Source organism: Hetaerina americana, unplaced genomic scaffold (genome assembly GCF_022747635.1).
Source record: "Hetaerina americana unplaced genomic scaffold, ioHetAmer1.1.p SCAF_8, whole genome shotgun sequence".
NCBI classification, from domain to species: Eukaryota; Metazoa; Arthropoda; class Insecta; order Odonata; family Calopterygidae; genus Hetaerina; species Hetaerina americana.
Window position 1 is genome coordinate 82985926 of NW_027287427.1, and position 20904 is coordinate 83006829.

The 20904-nt window shown below is 38.5% G+C and overlaps 1 protein-coding gene across 1 annotated transcript in view; it reads right to left on the reverse strand.

The window, feature by feature from the left end:
- Positions 1–680: 680 nt before the first annotated feature.
- CARPB (Carbonic anhydrase-related protein B) overlaps positions 681–20904 on the reverse strand; it is a 773283-nt gene continuing 753059 nt past the window's right edge. Inside the window, exons 8-10 of the mRNA XM_071596722.1 lie at positions 10931–11062; positions 5780–5834; positions 681–4888 (exon numbers count right to left, since the gene is read on the reverse strand). Coding sequence (XP_071452823.1) covers positions 4866–4888; positions 5780–5834; positions 10931–11062 — 210 coding nt within the window. The 3' untranslated portion in view covers positions 681–4865. The remainder of the gene's footprint in view (positions 4889–5779; positions 5835–10930; positions 11063–20904) is intronic.

Here is a 20904-nt window from a genome sequence, read left to right on the forward strand (position 1 = left end):
CACACTTCACTGACGATCTGAATTTAGCACCTCACGCAGACGTCAGGAATTAACTGTTACCGTAACATTTTGTACAAACCTTGTACGGGTTCTCTGGCACAGTACTTGTCCATCTTCATCTAATTTCTCACACCGACTCAGCACCAATCTTGCTGTCTCATTTTTCCTAGTTTTCCTTAGTTTTCTCCGTCTCTAATCATCATAGTAATGTAAAACCATAAACCATAAACACAGTCATCAACCCGAAGGTCGGTTTGGTAGATGATGGCAGAGTTCACCCAGTATTAAGCCCGACGGCGTTTGAAATTCACACATCAGGGTAGGGGGGCCAGTTCCTTTCCTGTGCCGGTTATGGTTTCCCAGGAAGATCTGCTGCCCGTAAAAGCACTTAGCTTGGGTGGAGCTGCAGGTGCCTTGCCCGGGAATCGAACCCGGGACCCTCCCGTCAGCAGTCCAATGCTCTACCCCCTGCATTACCGCGACCCACCATATTTATGTAATAATACATATTTATTAGTAATAATTGAATATTTCGGAAAGGAGCAGGCATTCCCTTACTATGTTATAATACACAGTTGAAAGGGAACAAAAAAGTTTTAATCAAATGTGGAAATATGGATAATAATGACAGAAAATCAGTGACAAAAATACTCATTGATTTTTGCTAAAAATCTCTTTATTTCAACACATTTGTTTTCAGGTATTTAGATAACACTTCTAAATTTATAACATAAAAAATTTATCTTCTCCACAACAATACATTTCATGCGTAACAGGTGGTTAACATTAGTATAGTGAACGTTCATTGCTTACGCCGGCTGTCACAATAGAGTAAGCAAGTTGCAGTTATAAAAGGGAGATTATGTTTTTAGACAAAGACGCATTTAGACATTTAAAAAGATATGCTTCCTCTCCAGATCCTCCCCAGCAACCCAGCAGTTTAAAGCGAAATACCATATTTTATTTTAGATTTCATCCCGTGCATGAACGTGCACGAATATCCAAGTACTTATAACAGGCCAAAAAAAACGTAAACCATTACGAAATGACATCGCGGAAACTCAGTTGCCAATTTACCTGTTTCTCAAACTCTTGCGAATCGGAGAAAATTTCAGCATTTCCAAAATGTTTGTGTTGTCGCTATTTGTTAAGCCGCTTTGCTGCTCACTACTCCCTTAAATGCAATGATAAGCCCTTAGGATGTTTTTTTATTTTTTTAAATTATGTTATTTTTCGAAGATCGTTATTAACAACATTTTTGACCACCGTTGGATAGGACAGTAGACCATTATACACACTTAGTAAACATCATGGTTACAATTGATATGTGTCATTGTCAAACGAGACAAGGCATTTGAATTTTTGTTTGCTTTTTGATAATGGATAACTCACTGTTTTCATATAACTGTTTAACGTATTGCATATTTAATATCGCATTTTCAGTCGAGTTAATATGTAGATTGTTTGGGCGCACAGTGTAACCAATGCTATAGTTGACTTTTCACACAAAACGCTACGCAGACGTTAGGCCCATGATTTATACCATTTACAGAGGCTGTCGTTTATTAGATTTATTGCTAAAATTCTACATAGGTACTTGATATGTTAACTTTCTCGGCCATTAAAAGGCCTGATAGTTAGTAACATTTCATTGTCTAGCAGCAGATTCATTCTTTTGTGTGCTATTTCAAAGCATCCATGTTTTATTTTTCTCATTATTAATAAAATTTATGAACGTAAATGTTTTCAATTAACTTCCTCTAAGAAAAAAATGGATGCATACAATGATATTAGAATCAATACATCAGCTTTGCAGGGAAAACATGTTTTTTGGATTCTTGTATTATCGCTAGTGGAATAGCAGCCCGCCTTCTTGGTGAGAAATCTTTATAGTTTTACCTCCAAGTAGGTCATGAAATATCTTGAGGAAAAATTAAGCAATGGGATGCAGAAATTTTACAGTTTATTTGGAGAAAGGAAATATAAATTTAATGTAAAACCCAGAAAAGTAATAAAGACATTTTTACTTCAATTCTATTCAATGAAAAATTAAAAAAAAATCTTTTGAAAAATTTCCTTTCTAGCTACTTAATTTGTCATTTCGGTGACGGCGAAATGAACGGCAGAATTCCAAGTCATATTCAACTTTTATGTTTAACATCACTCATTTACTGATCGTGTTTCCGGATGCATATCAAAACTTAAGCAATAAACAACGGATTAATTCGGAAGACGACTTCGCGATAGATATGTTTAAAATCCACCAAACAACCATTTAACATTTTTTGAGGTTTTCTCATAGGAACTTCGAAACTCAACCTTAAATACATGTTGGCTCGCTGGATTCATCTCTTTCCTTCGTTGGGAAGTTACCTGAAGAAGGATTGAAGGGATAATCCACATTAACGAACAAAAACGTTACGGAACACATCTGAACGATTTGTGATTAACATGCTTGTAAGGAGATGTTGGAATGTATCGTATATTGTGCACGGAATTCCTTTTAGTTAAAGTTGTTTAAATAAGATTGCCAAAGATAAGACATTTTAGAAATATTAAATTCCATTCCTCTTAACATTCAAGGCCATCTTGATTATTTCTGAAGAAATATCACTGACATTTTTTCAGTTATCTTATCCGCTAAAATATACGAAAATATATCGGGGATACGCTAAATGGTCTACGCAACACGTTCACAACGCTATGAAGCCCCTTTTTAGGTTAGATACAACATATACAGACAGATAATCCATCAATCACTTTTCGAACTCTTTTTACAACTGTTAACATATTCATTCTTCCATGTATTTCTAAAAGCATGTGGAAGAATGGATATTTTTCCTTTTCAAATAACAGTTAACTTACAGACGCCTTCTCCTACATCTGTATTCTTCCGCACCGGAAGCCAGGAACGACGCACATGTACAACAGTACATTCGTTTTCGCTGTTAAAGGCCAAAAAATTTTACATCGAGAACTGGTCCAGAAAACTATTACAGCAGTACTCATGCGGTACACTCCTGTACTGTCGTATTGTAGCTATTGCCTAAATCACGTCGTAGTCCACTTTCCAATTTCTGATCATGTACAATTCACTTTGCCAACCGCAAGCAACAACGTAAGCTTATTAATTAAACACGGATCTGCTATGGGAACAATACAATACTATAGGATCAACAATTCATCACAAGGTTACAAAAACTTCAACAAAATTTCTTTTCTCCATCCTGACGCCAATGACATCAGATCCATAAACGTGACTGATTTTTCCCTGGTATCCTTTCCCTGGGGATCTTGTCCCCGGCGGATGAATTAATCCATTTAAACTTCATCTTCAGCCTGGTTTTTGGAAAGAAATGCTTCATGACGGACGCGTAGTACTTTGGCGTCCAATAGTCGACACGCGCAACTCTTGAGCTCTCTTTCAAGTACATTCCACCATCGGATGAAATATGACACCCACCGCCAGAAGAAAAACTCCGCGTCGACCTCCGAAACCCTTCCCAACACACCAAACTTCCCTCCTCCTACAACTCTCCCCCCTTCGCCCGGCATTAGTATTTTCAACACTCCCCCCAACCACTCGCACACCCCTCGAGGGACGACTGCAGTTCCGATTTCCCCCGCGACGACCTCTCCTCCCTCCCGCCCGGGGTTTTTGAGCGGCCGTCGAATCGAGGGGCGTTCGTTCGTATTCCGGTCCGATTGTGACCCGAGGGCGATCCAGGCCATAAGGTTGATATGTTTTCGGAGCTGCGTCTTCGGACGGCCTCCCGCTTCCCTCCGCCTACCTCCTCTTTTACTCCCCCGGTCGAAGAGAAGGGAAGAGACGGAAGAATGGGAGCGTGGGGAGGATGGGAGAGTGCCGGACCCGGTATGCTGGAGTGGGGGAGTCCCGGGGTAGGGGGTGAAGGTCGAAGGTAGCGGTTCACTTCGGGTTAACGAGGGGATCTCTTTCCGGCTCGGGGAGGGGGGCAACGAGGGAGTCGAGACCGGGAGAAGGCTGGCTCGGGGCGGGAGTTGGTGGAACGAGTGAGGGGAGGCAGGAGAGGGGTGAAACAGTGAAGCGGGCGTAAAGAGGGGAATAGGGGTTGGGGGAGCGGCTAAAAACTAGAGGTGACTATATGGCGTTGGGTATTCTCGAAGCGTCCCGGAGAAGTCTGCGGTCGTCTAGGGGGACCAGCGTTTGCCCCACTACATTTTTTTCGCATGGACCGGAGGAGTTTTTCGGGGGAGGGGGGAGATTGAAGAAAGGCGTTTATTTCATTGCCACTACTGTGGATGAAAGGGGGAAGAAAAAGCATCATCGGCCTCTCACGTGGGATGGGGGGGGGTGGAATTAGGAGATTATTCACTTCGACCTTCCTTCATTCGGCTTACTATCCGCCGATACCCCATTCATCATCACCTCTAGTATGTCTATCAGTGTTTCGTGGAACACGCGGGGTCACAAAAACAAACGCATCAGAAGACACAAAGAGTCCCGGAGAGTTTCTCGGTGTTTTGCCAAATCGGTGCACTCGGCCTTACCCCCCGCAATCACTCGCATTTCTCCATCTCCTCAACCCATGTGTCTCTCCTTCCTCGCACCACTCATGTATAAATGCTCTTCCACCCATCTCTGCTCTCAATGCGAGGTCCCTCTCCCCCCTTGGAGAGCACCGTTAATTTCGTCTCTGGAAGAATTTTGAAATAGGGTGGCGTCTCTGACTCCGGGGTTCCTAGACCACCGCAGTCATCTTGAGGGGCGAACTGGATGTGAGAAGTGGAGGATTGCAGTCGGCAGTCTTTCATCTCGGTGCTCCCGTGAAGCTCGTTCGCTCGCCTTCCGCCCTTCCAATACCCTTCTTCCACTCGCGCGGACCTCAGTGCTGTTTCCAACTGTTGGCTGAAGAGTCACGAGGAGGTGGAAAGTATTAGACGAATTTAAATTACTGATTAAAGTAGTTATTAATTATATATTATAATTTATATGAATATCATACACTACTAAAACTTTGCTTATAACTTTGTTACCATCAAGCCCATCTGACCAATTACTCGTTCAGACAACAAAGGAGCATCTATTCAGAAAAGCAATCTGATATTGGCCCAAGAAAATTTCAAGAACAAGAATGTCCTTTTTGGCAATTAGACGGGTTCAAGGTGTTAAGTTTTTCTCAGTTCGTTTTGACGAAACACATTCCACAAAGATTATTCCATCTTCTGCATTTTTTAACGTTAAATTTACAGTTTAAATATTTTTGCATACATTGAGCCATTGAGTGGAATGATTTGGAATATTTTCTTTGATGACATAATTATCTCAATTGTTATTTGGACTTAGAGTTTATGCAGTGTGAAAATCTTAGAAAAAGTTATAATTACGTCAAAATATTAATAAAACCGATAGAAAAGCAATAATACAAGCGAAGGATACATCTAACATAAAGGAAATAAGTGGAAGTATTTTAACTTTATTAGTCATCCACTTACATGAAGTAAAACACTAATTTTCATACCAAGTGTCAAAGTTTATTCAAGAGAACATTTTTAAAGTTTATTACACACAAATTAAGCAAAAAATTGTATTCCCACTGATAATGTATTTTATCATAAAAAATAGCCGTGCGGCCAATAGGAATTCTTTTAAATACACTTTTGTGCAATAACGCCATTAAATTCGTAAGTACCAGGTGCAAACTCCATACTTATTAGTTAATTCTTCGAGAGTTTTTCGCGTAAATAATCAGTAATTGATATTTATATTTCTTGATTAAAAAGGAAATGGAATACACACCTTTGTAATAAACTTCTCGGTGCATACTTGGGCAGTATTTTCCTCCTCCTGGGGTCTGAAAAGAATTGAAAATATTAGTGTGCTAACATATTTTCAATGATGAATGTTGGGCATACGACCACAATGCTTTCTCGAAAGTCCATAAATGGAGGAATATAATACTTTTAAAACATCTTTTACAAAACGCAAGGCATAAAATAGATTTATATTGGGTTACTTTGCTCTCATTTAAATACATATATATATATATATATATACATACATATATATATATATATATATATATATACATATATATATACATATATATATATATATATATATACATATATATAAATATATATATATATATACATATATATATAGATATACTATATATAGGGTATGGTGGAGAATGTATTACATTTTCTTGGCCAGTTTACACATTTAAAATAAGCAGAAAATTATCAGGGGTTTATGTACGTAATGTCCTAATAAAATTAAGTTCTATAGTCTATAAAATGCCTTCAATTAGGTAATAAAGCTTTACTAAGAATACATAGGAAAGTAGGAATCTGTATAAAAAATTTACATTTTAGCTGTAGTGTTTATTAAAGCGTAATTAGTAACGGTTTTTAGATAAGGAGGCGAGAAATGACTGATACCTCATGCGTCATTAGGGATTAAAGGGTAATATGATGGGGATAAAATATTCAGAGAATGAGGAAAGGGTGGAGAGAAATCCCAATCGCCTACTCTGTGAAAGAAATACAGCAGGAGGTCCAAAGTTAAACATACCGGCCGAAGGGTGACGTACGCAAGTTGAGGTTTTCTCCACGTAGCGCCCTAAATAAGGATCATGATGTCCGTGAAAGATGTTTACACCGTCGGATTTCGATCCTGGCTCTTAAGCCCGTTTTTTAAGAATGGTAAGGCTACATGTGACGTCAAAATTGGAGGGCGAAACTAAAACCAGTGAAACAGTTTCTCGTAAGTGCTCCGGACCATGATGGGCCAAGGAGCAAGGCCATAAGAGAGAAAATTTTATTGGGAATAGAAACTTTAACAATGAAGTGGAAGTGATAACCGGGACTTTGGATAAATATATTAAGAAAAGTCTCGTTCAAACTTGTAGGAGGGGCGTAGTATTGTGCTGCGTTGAAACATGTATTATGGATGTGGAAATGACGGCTTCTTCATTTAAACATTTAATTGGCTTAGGTTGAATGGTTTTGTGATGTGGATGTGAAAAATGATACCAAGATTAAATTGAGAGATAGGAAAATATAAAAAAATAATCAGCTTGGTAGGTGAGGAGAGAGAAATGTAATGATAAATCCAAAAAAGACAGGATAAGTGGAAGAAGAGCTTTTTGATCGGCAATGGAACTTTGAAAACAGTGTTGGAAGGAAGAAAGTTAGCCTGATGATGAAGGGAGAAGAAAGGTATAGGCATGCTTGATGGAATGAAGAAAAATATAGACTGTATGCGGAATTTAACAGTTTACTGTAGTCTCGGGCCAGGGTGCATCTGGTTATGTTGAACTAAGAAATTTCGGGTTGTAAAATATGCGTCTATCCAAAATCTTACCAACATGGCAGACAAACAAATAATAATAATAGTCTTCGTTAGTGTCTAGCGGCCAAATTGCCAAAGAACTGAACCAACATTCCAAGATATAACCGCTACGAGAGCGCGTGGCAAGGGGTCATAGCAATTAATTTGTATTCAGTGACTGTTGGTGTTGGCACGCATTTATTGTGCGGAAATGTTAGATTTTTCGTATGTTGTGTTGCATATTGACGCCACGAATGGTAAAAGGGGAAAAGAATTCCTTAAATCTGTCCGTTTGTATCTTATTCTTTGGGTTTTGTTTGCCTGCTGATATAGCGTGAGGCTTCCACTGTATACACATTAAACTCGATTATATTGCACGGATTTGTTCAAGTGGTTAATGTAGCCTTCAAGATACCAGTGTGTCACATCGAAAGATTTTCAATAATAATGTTGGAATATCTGCAATACTGATTATTCACAATAAGAGCACTATTTCACCGTAGAAGTACGATGGTTATTTTGGAAATTATGTCCAAACACTCGCCATGTATTCAAGTTGAGGTCTTACCAAATTAACGTTACTCCTTTATTTTTCTGATTTGGATATTTCCTCAATGTTCGTTTGACGAACCCTCTTTCCTTAATGCATCTTCGCATACGTTTACGTGCTCATCACATCTTATCATCTGTCTTCGGGTGACATACGAGACATTCTTACAATTAATCCGCTATTTATGTTTTCAACTGTGAGTCTTAAACATTTACTTCAGATTGTTTAGTTACGGTTATTTAAGTTGTGTAAATTTACAAAGAGTTTGCATTTTGTGCTATCATTGGAAAGTTCTTACGGTGGGAGGCAAAAATATACATTACGTTCTTCCTGGTTTCTAACAGCTCCTCACTGCTCTTTAATGCATAGAGAAGTGTACCTCACGTAGATATGTCACCACCCTCAGTACTCCCTGCCATACGCTGTGTTGGTGGCTTGCTTGGTAACATGTAGGAGTAGAAGATAACTTGAGCAAAATGTCGTTCGAATGCGTCAAGCACGCGATACAAGTGAGGAACCTGACAATTTGTCAAATTGTGGCCATTCTGTAGAAAATATTAGGATATTTATTTCTGTATTGAGAAAGACTTCATTTTTGTTTAGGTATATAATATTCTTTTATATTTTTGATTAGAAACGGTGGCCTGGATGGATGGATTTCTTAGAAACAGGTTCAATTTTATCATCAAAATCAACATCTTTCATAATAATTGTGTGCAATGTCTTGTTTGTAAGCAATGCCCTCAGCGCAAAAAAGCAAGTCAAACAGAACTAACCCACCGCTTCTTTCATATCATTCTTTATTTACAGATACAAGGAATTTAATTCACTATTCTCATAATCAAATACCCGTAGAGTATTGAAATACGAAGAAAGAGGAAATTTTCAAAAAATAAGCTCTTCAGTAAAAAGTTACCCCACTCTACTTCCTTTCTTGTTAATGATATCATTACTCAGAATAAAAAACTATAGAGCCACAGGTTTGGAATCCTCTAAATATAAACGCTTTTAATTCTCATTTGAAAAAAAAATCATTTATGGGAGAAAGTATTGCAACCAAATAGAATTATAAATATATTTATAGGCGGAAATATATTTTTTCGAATCTGATTATGATCGATACAACAAGAAATACAACGAACCGATTAACAAAATGTATACAATGAACTTGTCTATTAAAATTAAAACTAGGAATTATCATCACAACGATAAAATTCATTTACGTTAAACTGTGATGACTGAATTTATATTAATCATAGTGCAGTAATGATGAACTCTGGATATCACATCGTGTTCCTCAATAAAGATTCATGATAATTTATCGGGGAAATGGCTGAAAGAGAAGTGCCTTGCCAAACGTCTTTCGTTTGGAATTTTAAATTGGAACTATAAAATTTTAATGAACTAACGTGACTTTATCCGTCTCGGCATGCGTTTCCCTTTTGAACAAAATATGAAAAGGGATTGATTTCTCCACCGGCTGGGTAATTTTTTCTTTTCCCTTCCAAGTCCTTTTGAGCAAAACTGCCCGTGACGAGAGCAGGGCTAGAGCAAACGGCGGAAGGGGTTGAATGGAGGTAGACGAGGCCTCACTGAAAACTACACGAGAAATAAAAGATTCTAGCCGACGCGGCATGGGATGATTAGTACTTGAATGGACCAGATTGATTCCCTTTGGAGCCGTAGTGCACGGGGGAAAACCAATTGATGCGATCCGGTGAGGAGGGGCGCAACCCCGGCCGGAAATAACCTTTTAGCCTGGTCATCCGTTCAATGGAAAAGAAAATAGACGGTCACGATCCGCGCCATTTTAATCCGAGCGGAATCTGGTTGAATGGGGCGCTGTCTCGCTGGTGAACGGTCGATGCGATAAGTCGGTAAATTGAGTGCAGGGAGGAGGGGTGGGGGAGGGAGTCACAAATAAGAACCTCTGGGGTGGTTAATTAATACACGTACATCAATACGGTGTGGCTTGGAAGGGAATAAAGGCTATCGATTGTGATATCGGAAGCAACAAGGAGCTTTAGAAAAATCACAATGAAAATTTTTTTAAGGGATGAGACTAAGAGGCGACTACTTTCGAGAAACATCTGCGATGCTCTATAATTATTTCATCGACGGTAAGTATTCTTTTATTAGATTTAATGTGCGAGACCACGAAAATTACTGAATGGTAATATTCAACACTTGGTTTTACTGGAAAATCCCAGTCGAAAACTTCCGATCCAAGAGCCGGCGGCGGACCGCATTCGTGACGCGAGAGGGAAAGACGACCCGGGGATTGAGGTCGATTCCAGCGCCACCAATGAAGTGCGCGGAGAACTGATGGCGCTCGGAGATTTAAAAAAATGCAATTTGCCGATAGAGTAAATCTATTTTTCCTGCATCCCTCAAGCGTATAACATTTTTTCAACATTCCCTTCCACGCTCCGGCAATCAAAAAGTCAGTTTTGTGATGGCCCTAATTACTTTTGAAATGCATCAGTGGAGATGTTTAGCAACAAAATTTCGGAACCCATCCCAAATAATAATGGTCCAGTGAAAACATCACTTGTCAATTATATACTTATATCAGTCTTCCAGCTAAGCTCTTCTATTCATGCATTCCTTGAAATCAATCCATTAATATATTCTTCGGATTCGGCAGGCATGCCAATGCAATGAAAATTAATCAAGGTCTTATTTCATAGTGACTGTACTCAATTAATTTATTCTCATATATACTTACAGTAAATCTTCTTAACTCCTGCTAACGTTTCGAAGGAGATAAATAGATAGATAGTCGTCTTTATGTTGGAGCGAGATTGGGACTATGGAGTCTCTTCTACCACCTAACCCCTACGGAGAGCGATATAAAAGAGATATTACAATTTCTGATAAACATGAAAATTCTATATTTTTTGCAAAACGCATCAGAGGAAAAGAAAAACTTTCTTTAACACAAATATTCATTGTTTCTTCACTCTCATTATGCGTGACGGATGAAGATTATCAACGCTTTGGGGCTGTTCATTTGTACATGATTTTCGGACGAGGTTGATGGGAACACTTAGGGCTGCTCTTACCTGCTGCGAGTTGAACTCTATATTCGTCCGCACGGGCCTGTGGTGCAGCGGCTGCGGAGGTCGGAAGTTGCTGCCGAGTGGCGCCCTCGGGTGCATCCCGTCGCCTTGCATAAGGCGTCGAAGGCCGTGGAGCTGTTCGGTGAGAAGAACGTTTGAGCAATGAGAGTAAACAGGGAAACAGGCGGGAATAGATCAAATTCGGCGATTGTGAAAAAATAAACGCGGATGAGTCATTGGGTATATTACGATTCTTGATTGTTGACGGTATATCGAGGTATGGGTTATGGTTAAAGAGCAAAATATGTAATATTCTCGATTAATCTGTAATAATTAGTCAAAAAGCTGCTGTAGTAGGTTGGAATACGAGAGAAAATTGAGGGCTATCACCTACTAAGAAACTTCTCAATCTTAGATCGATCTCGATATTTGAAAACAAGACAATATGTTTTGAATTATTTCATCGGTTACTGTTACCAATTGATTAAGGTTATTTATCATAAATGCATGTACCATTAGGATGATAATCAAAATTTGAGGCTCATAAAAATTAAATGATTTAAACTTAAAATATGGCTTAAAATATATTAATAAGGAACAGATTTCCTGTTTTAAATGTTCCTTCAATTCCTGCCCCATTTTGAATATTAAAACAATAACTATTTTTTAACAAATTATAAAAATGAATCTGCATTAAATGTGTCAGAGGTGGGTACAGCTCATTTAAATTTTTGTCTAATATGGCCAGTTTTCAATGATTACCACAATTACCTCCTTCCATAATAAATTTTATAAATCATAAAAATTATTCTTACTCAATTGCAAAATCTAATTTACCAATGTAAACTAATATTAAATATATCATTTGAAAATACCACATCAAATAGCTTTTTAGGCACCAAACAACAAATTAGGAAGAACAGTAAACTATGTATCACTTCATTGTTTGCACTTCAGTCGAAAGAGTTCTACTTGGTAAATTAAAAGTACTTTTTGGGTAAAGTGGTACTTTATACTTTCACTATCAAAGTAATTATCTGGTAGATTGATGAACTTCTGAGGATGTAGAGTGTTCAAGGGCATCCTGAATTTTCTCCGGGACCATTCAATCTGTAGATAAACTCTGTATCAGTTTAGAACACCTCACCCCTGTTTTAAATTTTCAAAGATCATTTTGGCTTCATTTATTATAGCTGATGACATTGCGTATGTTAAAGTATAATTAAGACTAGTTATTTGTGCATACAGGCAGCACGGGTGCATTAAATGTGTCCATGAAGTCTCTCCAAAATATTCGGTAGCGACTAATTATTTATAATTTGGACATGAAAATTGTCTTTTGATCGATCATTCATCTGCTATTTTAACGTAGATGCACAGGACGAGAATTACTTCCATTATGTAAACTTTCATTTTCCTCTGAATCTACTTCCTAAAATTTGCATTAGCATTCATCGCATGTACGCAGTTGTTGATTTGTATTTTCGACTTTCACAAAATTTTCCACCTAGAAAATTACACTCGTCGTTACACCGTTGAATTATTGACTTAACCTGGGGATGAGGTGCCCCCGATGTTTTGCGAAAATTAGGACGACTGGCGAATGAATGGTGCGCCAAGAAATGAAAACGTACCGCCGATTAAACTTCTCGTGGGTACGTGGCCACCGAAACTGAACGTCGAATAATTACTTCCGGATCTTATCTCGGATCCCTCTCGAGCCCCCAACAACCCACATATTGTCGGGAACCTGGGGAAGGGGGGGACACACCCTGGGGGTTGGTGAAGGAAGTAAGTGAGGGGAAAGGGGGCGGCTAGAAAATCATTTTTGGCGAAGGATTCTGTCCCTCCTCGTTCCAGAACACAGTCCTCCCTCCCCCCACCCCCACTCCCCCCCTCCCTCCATCCCCAATCCTCCCCAGTCATCCATCCCTCCTACCCAAATCCTCCCTCCGGGTCCTTCGAGCGAAGAAGTCACGAACGCGTCATCTGCAAAGATGATCCGGAAGAGACTGAAGATCATTCCGGCGCTGATCCTCTCTTTTCTCTCCCCGTCCTCCTCTCCGATGCCACGTCCTCCGTCTCGCGTTCCACAAAAGAAGAACGCAGCACCAACTCGCCCTCCCCCGCACAAGCCCATACACCGCCCCGACCCCCTCTCACCCATCGAGAGACCAAAATATCCACCCCCAAAGCCTCCTCCCCCTCCGCGGGGACGGAGGGCTAAGGGCGAGACAAGCGCTTCCCCCAAACGCGTTGTTTATTCTCAAATATCCTCTCGGCACGTCTTTTCAAACCCATTTATCCGACTCCTCCGGCCTCGTTCCTCGCTCTCCCGCCCTCTCCTCTCTTCCCCCGACTCCTCAATCCACCCCGGAGAGGAAAAACAACAGCTATCTCCCTGCACATCCCATTCTTTCCTCATCCTCCGCTTCCCTCTCCGCATCTCTCTCCACCCTCCCCGTTCCTTAGCCCTTCCTGTGTCCTCCTCCCCATCCCCCGCCACCCTTATAAGTCCTCCCAAACCCCCAGCATTCACCCTTCTCCTTCCACTCCTCCCGGCGTCTTTTCTTTCCCAACCAATCAAATCTAATTGTTTCAGCTCGGCGGAGTTTCCCGGGCAGAGGACGTGATCTGCAGTCGTAAAACAAAAAACACGTGCGCCAACCCATGGAAAACTCCTCACGTTTGGATGAATGGGGCTGCGGAGACGGGGGAAAAATGAGAGAGAGAGAGAGAGAGGTAGGAGGTGTGTGTGTATATGAGTGTGGATGAAGATGGAGCATAGGGATGAGTCAGGGCGGAAACGTTTTCGTTCAGTTTGCATAATACTAGTATCGATGAATTATGACTATATAATTTGAAAATATTTTTGTTGAAAGCAGGAGTATGTTCCCTGTTATGTTATGTACCCGTATGTTTTCAAATGAAGAACATTTTCCTTTATATTCGTTCATTTGAATTTGATACAACCCTAAACATATTGTTATATGTTTGCTTCAAAAATTGAATGAAACATAAGGTCCCCATAGAAGAGTTATTCGAAAATCCACATTTGATTGGTGCTGTTATTTCCAAGATATAACTTCGCATTTGTTAAAAACAATCTTCAGTGTTAAACATATTTTATGATATAACCAATGAAATATCATCGCAAAGTTTATATTTCATCTTGTTTTGCGATTTTCATCAATTTCACAATTAATAACTCATATTATAAAATACATGTAACATGTGTCAGACTGCTCAGGTGCGAGTGGCGGGTGGACAGTACGGATGAGCAGTATTAGGGCGAGGAGTAAAACAGAGTTGGATTGAATTACCTGTACTGGTCAACGTAAATCAGGAGGAAGCAGTTGAAAAGGCATGGGAATTACTGGGAAGAGAGATGAAATTAGTGGGGAATTTATAATATCAGTTTGGTTTTCTTATGATCAAGTTCTAACTTGTCAGTCAGCAAAGGGTTTGCAAGCTCTGCTCAGCGCACGAGACAGCCAGGGAGATAGTTATGGGATGAGAACAAATGTAAACAAAACGAAGGATATGCGATTTTATAGAAAGAAAAAGACCAAGTTAACTGTCAAAATAGGAGTTCATAAACTAGAGCAGGTGGAACGGTTTACGTATCCCGGTAGTGTTTTGGATCAAAGTGGTCAAAGTTATAAATACATAAGAAGAAGAATTGTGTTAGGCATAATAACTTTTACAAGGAAGAATTAATGACCGGGAATATGAGTCAGAATACTAAAATATTTCTTTCAAATCCTTGAAATGGAACGTGATCTTTTGCGGCTTGGAAACATGGTGATTGAAGCAGGATGATAGACATTGATTTGGATACTTTTAGAATGTGGGTGCGGAGGAGGATTAAAAAGATGAAATAGACTGAAATTAAAAAATAAAAGGAGGGAGTGCTAGGGATGGTGAGGCTGGAGACAGGATTGTTAAAATAAGTCACATTAGGCAGGAAAAATATACTCAACAAATGCAGGCGAAATTTTGTGGAAGTTCGTTATTACATGTAAAAATTTGCACTTTTCCACAGAAATCTGTGGAAAAGTGCAATATTTTCTCTCTCACAGATTCAGGGTGTTTTGATTGGCGATGGAATGTTTAAGACTGTGATAGAGGAGAGAATGTTACTTAAACAAGGAGGGTAAAGGAATAAGATAGGCATGTTGGATTAACTAAATGGAAGAAAAAAGTATGCAGAATTAACACGGGGCTTGTGATGCCACGATTTCCGATTTCAGATTTTGCTTTTCGCCAGGAGAGGCAAGTAAATATACTTCTGTACCATTGTTTAGATTGTGTCCATCCAAAATCTGCCGTGATCGGAAATACCGGTGATGAATATAAAAATTACAAGATAGGCTCGTATTTCTACTTTTAAAGATGTTTGGTATCCGACACATAATGGCATGTGAAATAGATATCTGTACTATCTATCACTGCTAGTAATATCGTGAATTGAAGCTTGGATATGATATGGCCGTTTTGATAACGAAAATTATAGATAAACGGTTAAAACCTGATTTTAAGATGATGGTATTAATTGGGGAACAATTGAGGCATACTCGTAAACCTATTTATAAGTAAGCAGGAGATTATTGAAAAGGATTCTTAAAGTTCATCATTACTGATCTTAGTAATATATCCGAGATTAGAAGAATATGTTTATCTTATTCGGCGTGTCTGCCAGTATTCAAGTAGGGGCTGCGTTCTAAAACGATGAAATATAGAGGAGAAAAATTAACTGTGAAGTTACAGGTTTTTCGTGAATACTTGTAATTGTGGAGCTAAGGAGACATAGTAATAGATATTACTCCAATTACAGAAGGACATAGGAATTGATATTACTCCTGGATATCATACATATCATATGAAAAAGATACTATGGGATTCATGCTTCTGACAAATTTCGTTTACAGCTAGCGCTCTTAAGATCATCAAGAGGAATGAGAAGAGGACATGATATTACTTAGGAGGATATACGTTTGGATTAAGAAAGGAGAAAGATAGGCGCATTAACAGCAATGCCACTAAAGATGTCACAAATATCGAAAAGCATATTGTACAATCAGAGTTTGACGGTTTACTTAATAGATATTGAGAAGGCATTCGATAGAGTAAGTTTCTAACAATAAATGAATGCATAATATATCATAGGAGTATATTGGAGAGATTTATTCACTTAAATACGCGTCTCAGTCTAATTGGATGTGTGTGGTGAATGGAGGAGGACAAGGTTAGGAAGAGCGATAAGACAGGACTGTTCATTATCAACCTTCCTTTTCAAGCTATATAGATAGGGTCAAGCTCAACTTGATAATCAGCCAAAGGATTACAATCATTGCTTAATGTTTACAAAATCAATGTAATATGTATCGAATAAGAATCAGTTTAAACTATCAAATGATGCTGGGTTTTCAGAAAGAGAAAGACTAAGTCAAATGCTAAAACAGAATGAAAGAAACTAGAGAGATGGAAAAGTTTAATCATCTCGGAAGTGTTTTGGATCGCTGTGATCTAAGTGGTTGGGACATAAGAGAAGGAATTGAAATAGGAACAGAGGTTAAAAAAATGAGAGGGTGATTGAGGAAAAGAACTTTGGAAATAGATGCTAAGAACAAATAGTGAAAACTTCGGTATGGAGAGTGGTTTAGGGCGGAATGGAATTTTTAATTAAAGGAATATGAGACTTACGAGATTAAAGGCTTTTGAGATTTGGTGTGGAGAAGAATGGGACGTTAAAATAAACAGAAATAAAAACAAGCAAAGGAGCATTAGAAATGGCGGGGATTAGATAGGGTTTCTATGAGAAATTCGGATGCAAGAAAGGTGGATTCATAGAATTTTGATTAGGGATGAATTGTTTTAGAATGTGATAGAGTGTTATGCAAGTGATATTGGAGGAGGAAATGATCAGGACTTTTGACTAAATGATGGCAGATGTAGTGTCTATGGAAGTAAATAAGAGTTTATGGTAGCCTGGGGTGAAGGTTTGGGTCTCGCTATGCAAAGGAGACTGAACATTGCTACAAAATATAGAGATGTTCAGTCTGTGTCCATCCAAAACCAACACTGAATGGCATACTACCATAAAATCGAGGAAATGTGGTAATTAACCTTAGGTTGTCATTTTGAAGAAGAAAAATTAGAATACAACCCCCCAAAAACTGGAAACAGAACATCTTTCTGTTTGGAGGCGATTCAGTCTCAAAGTTAGTGGGAAATATGTATTAATAATATTTTAAACGGGAAACATAGAAGATCTAGTAATTTGAAACTTTTTTTATTCATTAATATATCTTTTGAATACATGCAACTATTTAAAAAGATAAGTCGAATAATGGTAAATTCATTCATTTGAAATATAGAGCGCAATCAGATAATACCACCTTTCTAAACGAACTTTTAAACTAACTTCCTTTAAACGAACATGAACCTCCACAAAGTTGAGCCCGAGACCATAGAATTCACCACCTTTCTATTTAGATATCAATATCTACATATTTGAACATATTTATGCAAGGCCCCGAGGACCGAAATTAAAAACAATTTAGGTTTAATTAGCTCCATTATCTTCTTTGAAATTCGTACTTTAGTTTACTCGTATTTTAAATGAAACTATGTTTGAGGTAAGTTTTTAAATATTGTCTTTTTCCTAAAAAACTGGACGATAGAATGCTTATTTCGATTAACGTGGAAATATCTAATATTTTTATTGGGATAGTAACAAGGCCATGAAATAGGTGACAATAATTGACAAAAATTACGCATCCAAGTGGTCACTGTATCCTCTATTAAAATGCAGAATATTGTTTCGATGAATATTTGCCTATGTCAATTAATACTACTCAACGCCTTTTTCGAAATATTGACCTCTGCACGGTTTTGCCCATCTGCCGATTTTCTGCATTTTTATGTCAATCTGCTCAAATACAGCGCTCTTCAACTTCAAAAAAATTTGACAAAACACTCGAAATATGAACATCATATTCGATTTTCCTATGGAGTCAAAACAGAAAAAATATAAGGAATAATACAGGGAATTTATAGCATTTCGATGATTTTACATTCGTTCACGGAGTTTCGTATCAATTTTTAATTATCTATTCTATGTCGGAGGGAATGGCTATGTATTTCTTGGCTAGGAAATCAATCTCCTGTTCCCAATCCAGTTTTAACTCCGAGCAGAAGCAGTTTGATTACTTAGTCAGAGTGAAAAGTGAGGAAGGAGCACAATATATTCCACGCGAAATTAGCTAAACGAAATTTCTTCCCGCTCAAGTCGAAGTGTTGCTCATATTGTCAACGGAGGAAAAAAAAGTCGACCCTGCATCCTCCTTCAGAAACACGAATTGAGAGTTTTCCAATCTCACCTCGGAGGCGGCGGATTCATGGAGTTGGTCTACCAGAGAGTTGACAAGAGGTGAGAAGCAGGGGGAAAACTCCGAAGTAGGACAAAGCCTGCAGAGGGTGGGGGATGCTTAACATCCCGCACGCAGGGAAAGGGTCTAGATAAGCCCAACTGGGGGGAGGGATGAAGACCAAGCCGAAAAGTAATAACAAAACAAATTTAAAGGCGTTTCGTGGGTTTTGTCGGAGAGGCCCGTCTTCGGGCGAGACGGGGAAGGGGGAGAGGTTTAAATTGTTTTTGGAGAGCGATGTTAGAAGAAATTGTTCGCGCGGAGAAGATTATGTGACGTGACTCCAATCTTCTCCGACATGCCGCAGCAGTCAACCTTCCTTCTAACCCCTACCCTCATCCTCCCCCCCCCGCCGACCCCATCCCCCCCCGCGCCCGCAAAAGTCCCCATCCAACGCTTGTTGCCTTCGCGCCCTCTTCAATATGTCTCCTTTTATTTTATCTCATATCTCGCTCGCTTCAACGACCTGTCAATGTCTCCGATATATATCGACGAAGTTTTCCGTCCCTTTGGCAAATCCAGGAAAAATCTTGAATTCATTGTTTCCCGTCTGCTTATCGACGCCGTGAGATGTCCCCATCGAGGCTCCCGTTGCCCTCTCCTCGGTCGGGAATTGCGTCGGGAGCAAGTTTGGAAAGGAGACGAAAAAATAAGCGCCGGAAACTCGGGGAGGAATTGTCAACAACTCACCTTTATTAAAGATCAGACGGGAAGAAATTTTCTCTTTGCCTTTTTTGGAGCGGAGGTGGAATGAAATGATCAGTATTCACGGCAACATTCTATTGTCCATGTAGACAAAGAAAAGGGTGAAGTTTTGCACTTCATTTTATGGACACTGAATCGATTTTTCAAATCTATTACGACGGAGAAAATGACCATTTTTATATGTGAAGTTTTTCGAAACACAGTACTGCTTAAAAATAAAAGCAGTGGCACGGACTGAAAAAGAATGGAAATTATACGAGGAAACTGAAATTTTCAGCGTTGGCCCATTCGGCAAATTTTCGACAATTTTCAAGAGTAATAATTTGAAATGTAATTTTTGAAAAATAATTATAACAAATTTACTGAGATACTTAAAATTAAATGGGGAATACAAAACTAATATTAGACCAGGAGTTTAAAAAAGTAACCTTACGAAATTCAATTAAAAATAGATTAATAGGAACATATGTTGTATTTGGTCTCTGTGAACTTTATATACAAGTATATATTTATGAAAATTTCGTGAACTTACTGCCAAGCATTTTTTATCACACATATGTATAGCTTTATATTTCCTTTTTAAAATCATTTTATCTGTCTGCTTTTAAAAAAATTTCTGTTATGTATGAATTGAGAAGATATCGGGAAAACTTTTCATTCATGTGAGCGTAGCAAGCACGAGAATACATATATTAATATGTAAGATTTTTCCGTTTTTCTGCAAAATTCATCAGAATTTGAGCGAGAAAATAAGGTCAAAAATTTGTCAGTGCTTAGGTAAATCAATGCTTGCGAGCCACTTCATTATAAACCTTACCTAAATATAAAATTATGATTTTCATTTTAATACAAAAGTTTCTGATTAATATTGAAGGGTTTGATCATCGCAAGTAAAGAGAAAAGGTTATTTGAAACTAATATTTCTACTATATATAGACATCTTATCAACCTTCTTCTTCATTGTCCAATAACTCTATGCCATTCAATCAAAGCTGGTTTCTTAAGATCATATAGCCTTAATTTTTTAAATATTTTTTCGTTTATTCTCTAGATAATGAGAACCTCATATAATATCAAGTCTCCAGATAATACTCATTGAGTAAAGAGACGCATTTCCGCAATAATTTATGAAAATATACGTGAAAATGAGAGAAAGTTCCCGAAAATATGTCCTACCAATTTATCATAATTTCGAACCATTATGTTGATACATATACGTCTATCTTGTCAAATAAAGCCTTACATGCCTTTTAAATTAAAGGTGTGAAGAGTGAAGATGGGAGTAAAACAAAATCAATGACGTCAATCGAATTTACTGGCATGTCATTAACGGCTGAAACGATATTCTATCATAAATGATTACATTCAGTGTCACAAATAGTTTTTTTTCAAAAAAAGACAATGGATTTCCTGTTGGTAAACAACATCGCCACTGGCTAATTTCGTAAAAAGTGATTGAAAAATTGTTGATTGACTTTGATTGATCGTAATGGGCCGGATGAAGGCCTACCTCGGGTGTGGAATTGAGTCAACTCTGATGGTTTGGCCCTTGAAAAACCCACCGAAGAGCCAAGGGGGCTGTTAGAATGCCATGTGGCGCGGATCACCCAGAGTAGTTCGGAAAGAAAAAATAAAAATGTATGCTTATTGGATTCTGCATGAAAACCTACGCAGCCATATATATATATATGCTTATTTATAATAGTGTTCCGTCTCGCCCGAGTTTATCAGTTGAATATTTGTTCACCAAGAATATTTCATTCGATCTCAACCTCCTTATCCCTCTCTCTTCCTCCACTGTTCCCTCTTTGCCCAGGGTCGTCTGACTCTGAGGCGGCA